Source organism: Astyanax mexicanus, chromosome 13, assembly GCF_023375975.1.
Source record: "Astyanax mexicanus isolate ESR-SI-001 chromosome 13, AstMex3_surface, whole genome shotgun sequence".
NCBI classification, from domain to species: Eukaryota; Metazoa; Chordata; class Actinopteri; order Characiformes; family Acestrorhamphidae; genus Astyanax; species Astyanax mexicanus.
In genome coordinates, this window is record NC_064420.1 from 45887207 (window position 1) to 45896274 (window position 9068).

At 39.0% G+C, this 9068-nt stretch overlaps 1 protein-coding gene across 1 annotated transcript; it reads right to left on the reverse strand.

Moving 5' to 3' along the window:
- Nucleotides 1-2666: 2666 nt before the first annotated feature.
- Nucleotides 2667-4634, reverse strand: LOC103045393 (DNA-binding protein inhibitor ID-1). Its single transcript, XM_049463174.1, has 2 exons — nt 4039-4634; nt 2667-3519 (listed from the first exon to the last, which is right to left on the reverse strand). Exons 1-2 carry the CDS (start codon nt 4378-4380, stop codon nt 3484-3486), a joined length of 378 nt encoding a protein of 125 aa, XP_049319131.1. The 5' UTR covers nt 4381-4634; the 3' UTR covers nt 2667-3483.
- Between the last annotated feature and the right edge of the window lie 4434 nt (nt 4635-9068).

Consider the following 9068-nt stretch of genomic DNA (forward strand, 5'->3'; position numbering starts at 1 on the left):
GATTAATTTGATTATTTTCATACATTTTTTAATCAGTCGACAGAACTAGTATTAACCATAGGGTGCGGGTGTCAGTCAGCCCTGCACATGTGTTGTTTAACTCTCTAATTTTTCAGCTGCTTGAGGAGGAGAAAAAGAAGAAGAATAAAGATAGATGGGCCTAAAAATCCTTTACAAGCGAAGCTGTTTCAGCAGCGGGGAGGTTAATTTCACTCCCCATAAATTACAGCAGTTGAGTTCCTCCCTCCTCCTCCTCCTGTTACTCTCCTCGTGCTGTGTTGTTCCAGTTCCCCCCTCCCTCCCGCCGGCGAGCTGCACACACACAGCTGGGGAAGAGAGAGAGAGAGAGAGAGAGAGAGAGAGAGAGAGAGAGAGAGAGGGATTTGTGTGTGTGAGTGTGTGTTTGTGTGATAGCATTGTGCCAAGGGCAGGGAAGGGCAGGCGGGCCCAGACTGAGTGGCGCCGGCGCACACCTGGGGAAGTTCAGGTTAAATAGCTCCACATTCCTCGGCGCACAGCTGATTGAAACATTAACAAACAGTAATCCGTGAGCCAAGCTGCAGATGGGCCGGGACCACGGCCAAGCAGAGGGGAAAAAAGGCTTGCTGGGCTGTATATAGTGTGTGTGTGTGTGTGTGTCTCTCTCTCTCACTGGCTTAGTGCTTAGTTACACTAGTGCATGCATTTGTTATTATACACACTAATTGAAACACTTGTGGATCATGTGCAGAGAGATGATGTACAGTATCTGCTCAGTGTCTCCTGTGGTTCTTTAAAATCAGAACCATCTGCACTGATTTAATACACAATTAAACAATTTTAGTCCGCTTACATTGTTTTGCATAAGAAAAACTGATAATAAACGAACTTAATAAATTTGTGAATATTAAAAACACTTCTCTCCAAAAAAAAGTGCAACTTTACAGGAGAGAGAAAAAACCTTGTAAACTTTCAGTGGAAGTCAATGTAAGAAGACTTGATTTCAGGTCGTTTTGAAGTGTTTCTATTGGCCCGTTCATCAAGAAATTTTGGCACAGTGGCACAGGGACAGTTTGTCTGTTCAAATTATGTAGTAAACTAAAAACCTACCAAAAAATGGAGATAAGTGTTTTTCATAGGACAGCGACGATTTACTGTAGACATTTTACTCATTCATTCAAAAAGATGCATTTGCTGTTTTTTTTTCCAGCAAGACAATGCAAATCCACATGATTGCACATGATGCACACATTGCAAAAAGCATGGCTATAGAATTAGAAAGTATGAGTATGTGAATTGTCCATTTTAAAACAAGTCCCCATAATGTTGCACACTTGAAGACGTGTTTAAATTGTGAATTGTGATAAATTAAACACTTAATTAAACACTTAAAATTCATTGCTTGATATTATTGGTTTCACTTAAATTTTTTCTAATGAGCTCAACTACAAAACTTTTCACACTAAGTGTGAAGTGTCCAAAAAAGCATGTTTTGGACATTATTAAGGTTGGAAAATAAGTTCCTCACACTAGATTTTTAGCTGTGAAGTACTTTACATTAGAAAGAACCACTTTTATGTAATAAAGTATCCTTTAAATCTATGAGGAAAGTTCTTTATGACATTTTAAAAAATGTCTTCTAAGACATTGCTCAATATTAAACTATAGAAAGCATCTTTATTGCCTTAATAAAACAGGCTTAAATTAATTGGTACATTTGTAGTGAGAACCAGCAATTTAAAGGCCAAAACATTGAACCATTTCAGCTATTTTCTATTAAAAAAACTTGTTTTTTTGGCTCATCAATGACATTTCTATAGTGTTACACTTTTTACATCATTGGTGATGCTGCATGGTAAATGCATTAGTGTTACATTAACATGTTACATATGTCATTTTAGTGTTTATTTGAATCAGTTTCTGTTTAAACTGTGCTTTTTTCTGTTAAAAACGTGGTTCTAACATAAGTCTGGGCTCAATTTTGAATCATTTAAAGCAACTTTTTTTTTAAAAGTTGTACAGTGTTTCTGTATTGGTGAATATTTGGAAGGGAGGGAAAACCAATATAAAACTGTACAGTAAATGTGTCAGTGTTAAGTTAACACTGTTAGTGTTAAAATATATCACCCTCCGTGTTAATTTAACACCAACAGTGCTGATTTTCACTGAAACATTTACTATGTAAAACATGCCCTTTTCTTTTAACTAGAGCTAGAACCAAAAGTGGCTGTTTTAAGTCTTTGCTCAATTTTTAACCATTTAAAGCCACTTTGAATTCCAAAATTTTGAAAAGGTAGTTACTGAATTAGTGAATATTAGTAGATACAGAACTTATTCTATTCTATTATATTGTATTCTACTCTATTCTATTCTATTCTATTCTATGTTCTGTACTTTAACTAAAAGTAGATATTCTACACCTTTATTTTAAAGAGTCCAATCTAAAGACCAAAACTTTTGGTCATTTTTTTCTATTAAAACCTACCAAAACTTGTTTTTGTAAAAACATTTACACATGAAGTTTTTTTTAGATCTTTACAACGTTTTTTCATGGCTTTTCTCAGTTTTTAGCCATTTGTAAGTTTGTTAAAAAGTTTGTAAGTATCCCAGGAAGTCTGTGTGGTCTACTTCGGCAAAATTGTAATCAGAGAGTAAAGAATACAGAAAAATACGAAACACCACCATTGCTTTTTTTTTCTCAAAATACTATTTGTATTGATAAAAACACAATTCATATACATTGTAAGAAAACAATATCAATGAAGACATAAGGCATTGTAATATACAATACAAATATAGCTCAGAAATCTGAGAAGCTTGATTTGTTCTTTTCATTCACTCTGTACAAAATATAAATGTCTCTCTCTCTGCGTGTACGTTTTACAAAAAAATACAAAAGGAGGACAGGAAGCTTTAAGACATTTAGGTTTAAGTCAGGGGTGTCCAGCACTTTCCTGGGTGACCGGAGTCCAGCAGGATGAATTTTTTTATACATTAGTTTTGCTGCTGAAAACCAGCAAAGTTTGCGGGACTGCGGCCATCCAGGTCCTGCGCTGCTGTCCCCGGATTTAAGTAAGGCATGGTCATGTGACGTGGTCTTTTTGAAAAATCTTTTCAGATTTCAGATTTTTTTTCTTGACATCTAATACAGACAACGTATTTACTATCAACTCAGTCAGCTTGGAGTTGGATGCTGGTTCCAAGGTAGCCTCAAATACCTCAAGTATACACACACTCTTCCACACACTTTCACACATTTTCACACATTCTTGCATAAACACACTTTGAGGACCTCGCCTCGCTGACGTTGGTTTCTGACACTTCAGGCACAGAAGCAGTCCCACTTTTTTAGTCTTTTTTTGGTGCGTACTGCGCCACGGCGCTGCACGGACCCCGGCTGCTTCGCTCTGCAGCTTCGTTCGTTCGGATCTTCTGCTGGAACAGCCCTGGTTCTTTACACTGTGTTCTGGACAGTTGTAGTGAGGACCATCGATTTTTTAGACCTCAGCGGCAGAGGATCCTGTCATCTGAGCAACCGTTCTGGAGAGACAAGATAAAAATAGCACATTAGACACAACATTCATTGAACATTTATTGATTTGGGCATTGAATTTTGAACAGTTTAAATGTCTAATGGTAGTTGGTAGTGTAGCCAAGAAGAATGGGGACCTAATTTGTTTGTATGGGAATGGGAGGAATACTGAATGATGCTATAGCAGGCATGCACTTATAGACAAACTTAGAAAGAATTATAAAGTTTATAAAGCAATGTGATGAACACTGTCATAACTTTTCAATGCATATCATTAAAAGTCTATTAGCACTAGTTTCTAGGTACCACTGTCATATGCTATAAAAAGTTATCTACTACCACTATGGGATGTCACACATTTTTGAGACCCTTCCAATTCAAATTTCAACCCTTAAACCAGTCAAATCAACAACATACATAACTGTAATTTGTACATTCATTTAATCATACACACTCCCTATAGCATCAGCAACATTCTGATTATACTGTAAGTATTAGTATTTGTAAGTATTAGCTCCCAAGCTCACCTCCACTGAGATGCTGCTGAGCTCGGCGTTCAGGGTGGTAAGGGGCGTGCGCGTGCCGGCCCCCGTCCCCTGCTGCCGGTGCCCACCGGGGCCGTCCAGCTCCACCTGCAGGTCCCAGATGTAGTCGATGACATGCTGCAGGATCTCCACCTTGCTGTGCTTCTTGTTGGCGGGCAGCGTGGGCACCAGCTCCTTCAGCTTGCTGTAGCAGCTGTTCATGTCCTGCAGGAAGGCGCTCATCTGCTCGTCCAGGAGGGGCAGCTTGCACTTGGAGATGGCCAGGCTCTGCTCGGAGAGGCCGACTTTGCTCTTCAGGGCGCAGGTGGCTCCGACCACTTTCATTTCTTGCGCTAAAGTGGCGATGATGGCGGTGATGGCGATAAAGAAGAAGAAGACGAGGAGAAAGAGCGACTAATGCACTCTTCTGTAGCTCCGGGAATGAGTCTTCTGAAGAGTTCTCAAAGAGTTCTCAAAGCAAAGAGTTCTCAAAGAGTTCTCAAAGCAAAGAGTTCTCAAAGCAAAGAGTTCTCAAGAGGATCGATGTAGCAATGGTAGGAGTAGTAGAAGAAGCAGTAGTAGTAGCAGACTGCGTGTGAGTGGAGCTCCAGCATGAGGGCTGTATTTATCCTGCTGTGAGACATGTGGGCAGGGCTTGACGTGGGGGAAATTCGAAAGGCTCAGAGCCAATCAGAACAGAGCCCTCCAGGAATAGGGCAGGCTCTCTCAGCCAATGAGCAGCCACCTGCTGAGGAGGGGGTTTAGGGCCTATCAGGCTTTACAATCAGGAAAGAGAGAGTGTGTGTGTGTGTGTGTGTGTCTCTATGTGTGTGTGTTCCCCTTTTTGCCTCAGTGTGGGAATCCAGCTGCCCGCCGCCCGGGGACTCCGCAGGTGTAGTGATGGCCCACGGGTGTGTTATAAAGAATGCTGCAATTACTCTGGATGAATAGGCTTTTAATTAGTGTCTTTACAGCAGCCTCAGCACTGCGAGCTTCTCTTGGCAGCTTAAAAAGACACAAGCTGGAATAGCTGAGGCTCTCGGCTTCACCGAGGCTTCACTTTCTAACGCTTTTATTACTGGAAACACTGAGATCAAGCTCAGGCTAAGAATACGGGCTAATGCTCTGACAGCAGATGTGCAGCAAACACTCGATTTCAGCAGCGCCGCCAAGAGATCCATCCCAGAGATTAATTGCTTAATCAGTCGTTTCACCAACACGATATGAGCAATTATTCCCACTGAGATAATAACATTTCTCTTATATAAGGCTGTAGCGAGAGGCGGTGGTGGGATGCACTCGTGTATTTTTAGATGCTGCTGGAGAGTATAGAGTTTATTTTAGCTTAAAATGTTTTTTTTTTCCCCATTTTTTATGTTGTCAGTTAAGAATCTGGACTAGTTTGTGACTAGCCACACTAAACACACTTTTAATACACTTTTAATACAATGGAATTATATAGCAATCCTGACAGTGTTCACACATAACAAACATGTTAAAGCAAGCTATCAAATAAAAACGCAAAAAAAAAAGTTTTAACAATAAACCATTTAAGTTAACTATAAATAACTACAAACTTTCAGGAATTGCACTAAGAAAAAAAAAATCCACAATTCCTGGAAAGCACTGGCACTATAAACAAGTCATACAGTATGTAGATAATACGTATAAGACAGACTAATTAAAATGTATGAAAATTAAAATGATTAAATAACTTCAGAATAATTTCAGTATATTACATTTTATTACAATATATTTGCAGATAAAAGGTGCAGAAGGTGCTGTCCTTTCAGAATTCTGATAATAAGCAGATACTAATTAAATAATAAGTAAATATGGAGAAAAAATAAGTACTGATTATGTATTATAAAATAAACTAGCAAGCACTGAATACTTACTACATTTTAAATAATAAGCAGACACATATTAGAAGCTACTAAATAAATACAAATACAAAATACTTGCTAGGTACTAACTAATATTTGCAGGAACTAAATAAATATTGAAACTTCGAAATAACTGAATAATTAATATATATCAATGCACTTTTTTCTTTGCACAAGTAAAACCTTGTAGAAGTTACTTTTTGTACTTTTTATTGAGCTGTAGCACTAAATATAAAGTGTTCTGGTTAATGAATACACGAAAGTCCCCGCTATGCTTGAGGTTATGGTGCACATCTGCTGCGCAGCCTGTGTGACAGCGTGGTCTAAATTCCAGAGCATGTAGGCAGGCCTTTAGCATCAGCCTTCCACTAAAACAAATCCCATATTTTACTCTGCTGCCCTTCCTCCTCCTCCTCCTCCTCCTCCTCCTCCTGCTGCTGAATAAAGTGCACTGAATAGACTTACAGATTCTTTCACATGATGTTCCCACTGTGTGCTCTGCACTACATTGCATGTGTGTGTGTTAGTGTGTCTGTGTTAGTCTGGGCATGTTTTTCTACCTTTGTGAGGACCAGATTGCCTTATAACAGTATAGTGTAGTGTAATGTCACAAATTGTTGGTTTGTGAGGACATTTTTGGTGGTGCTCACAACTTTGAAGCTTTACATGCAAAATATATATATATATGCTTTTTTATGTTTTTAAATTATAAAATTTAAAAGAGTAAAATAATTCACATTTGTTTTTTATTAAGGTTAAGGTTAGGGTTATATTTAGGTTTTTAGGTTTATGTTTATGTTTAGGTTTATGTTTAGGTCTAGTATACATAATTTTTAATTGTGAATTGTAAATGTGAATGGAAGGTCCTCACAAAAATAGCAAAACCAAAATCTGTGTTAGTATGTGTGTTTCAGTGTGTATGTGTGTGTGTTTCAGTGTGTGCGTGTGTGTGTTTCAGTGTGTGTGTGTTTCAGTGTGTGTGTGTGTGTGTGTGTGTGAAATCTTCCCCAGATTGTCCAAACAAGCCGAAGCAGACTGGCAGGCGCCAGCGCCGTGACGTCACCCATTCATAGAACCCCGTGACGCCTGTCAGCCTGGCGCCGCGCGGGCGGTAGCCATGGAGACCGCAAACAACGGAGCTCGCGCTCGCTCCACCTGCAGGGCGCGCGCACACGCGCTCACACACATACACACACACACAGACACACGTGCGTGCACACATACGTGCATGTTTTTTCACCTTTTTCTCGTTTCTGCGCGTTTAACTGCGGTTTAAAAGCTGCAGTTTTTTTTTCTTTTTTTTTGCACACAACGTCCCCACAACGCCGCTATAACCCCTCCCCACCTCTTTTTCTCCACCTGGGGAGATACCCGGGGTCCCCACAATGGGCTAAAAACAAACACGCAGCGGCAGCCAGCTCTTCCTTCATTTATCAGTGTGAAGAGGGGGATTAGTGAGCTGCACACCTGCAGAAAGAGCCATTGTGGCTCACTGTGCTCCATCGACTTCCAAAGAGCGGAGAGAGAAAGGAGGAGAGGAGGGAGGGAGGGAGCAGGAGGAGTGTGAATGAGAGTGATAGTGTGTGTGTGTGTGTGTGTGTGTATAAGTATGTGTGTGTGTCTGTATAAGTGTGTGTGTGTGTGTGCTCTGAGCAAATTCCTCCATATGTGATCCCTTATGCAGCATTCTGCACCCAGATGCAGCAACAGGCTGCTGTACCCTACTGTCCACTGATATACTGAATATTCAGCCTCATTTTAAATTTATTATAAATGCACATTTCATGTGGAAAAAACATGTTGTATATGCATGTTATGCACATAAAATAAATGGCATGCAAAGACATACAACTGAGTGCAATCATAATATATATAAGAATAGCAAAACAATAAACAGATAAAAAACAGCAATAAATAAAGAAATAAGAACTAGCAAGCACTGAATACCTACCTACCACATTTTGAATAATAGGCATATACATATTAAAAGCTGCTACATAAATAAATAATACAAACTGCACAAGTAAAACTTTCTGGAATGTCCTTTTTTAACGTTTTATTGAACTCGAGCACTAAATATAAAGGTATTTGTCTGATGCGCTGGTCAAAAAGTGTCTTATCACGCCTTACATCATGTTACACAAGTTACACAAGGAGTATATACAATGATAGGAGCCTTTGTTCACACAGCAGGTACTGGTAAATAAAATATAACATTATATAAAACATAAATTATTATGTTATCTCACACAGGTCATGTCAACATTAGTTTTGCCTAAAAAAAAAAACAAAAAAAACCCCAAAAAAAAACATATACAGTACCAGTCAAAAGTTTGGACGCACCTTAAATTCAGTGTTTTTTTGCTCCTTATTTAAACATTTTCTGCATTGTAGATTAATACTAAAGTCACCCAAGCTATGAAATTATGTAGTAATAATAACCCAGATTTTTTTTTATATTTTAGATTCTTCAAAGTAGCACCTCTTGCTTAGATTTAAACATTTAAACAGTGGGCAGTGGCTGCGGCATTAGCTTATTAAATTAATTGACAGTTTAACAACACATAAACTAATCAGACAGTGACAGCAGAGAAAAAAAAACTATAAAATAATACGACTTTTTAGTATTACATTTAGAAGTTTAACCCCAACTTCTGCTGTAATCTGCCCTGCCCCCTAAAATGTGATCTTGTTTCAATCCGTCCCAGCTATCAAATATACTACTTTTTTAATTGAGCTAAACTGCTGATAAGGTGCAGTTTAATCTGATATTTTAGCCAGATAATATACAGCTATGAACAAACGCTGTCTCTGCTGCTGCTCCATGCTGTTTACACACGCGGCCTGTGCTGCGTTCACTGCTTGCAGCCGCGACACTTTGTTTACTACATGCACATCTTCACTGCACAGGCCATTGAAAACACTGTGTTTAAAAGCACAGCAGTGAAGTTTCAGCGTTCTTTGTTAAAGCAGAGCTTCATGCTGCACAGAAATACATGCTGGAACACAGAATCTGACCAATCAGAGGAGATGACGTGCTCACATGGTTTATTGGTGCGCATTTTGGTCCATTTAGGTCTATGATGCCTGTGTGTAAACAAACCAAACAGAGGGAGAAACGATAGACAACACTATTATGTATACAAA

Bases quoted from the DNA above. Each gene is read 5' to 3' on its own strand.
- LOC103045393 (XM_049463174.1), bottom strand. From the start codon at position 4,380: ATGAAAGTGGTCGGAGCCACCTGCGCCCTGAAGAGCAAAGTCGGCCTC. The intron at 3,520-4,038 runs GTGAGCTTGGGA...TTGTCTCTCCAG, and splicing joins TCAGCAGCATCTCAGTGGAG to AACGGTTGCTCAGATGACAG.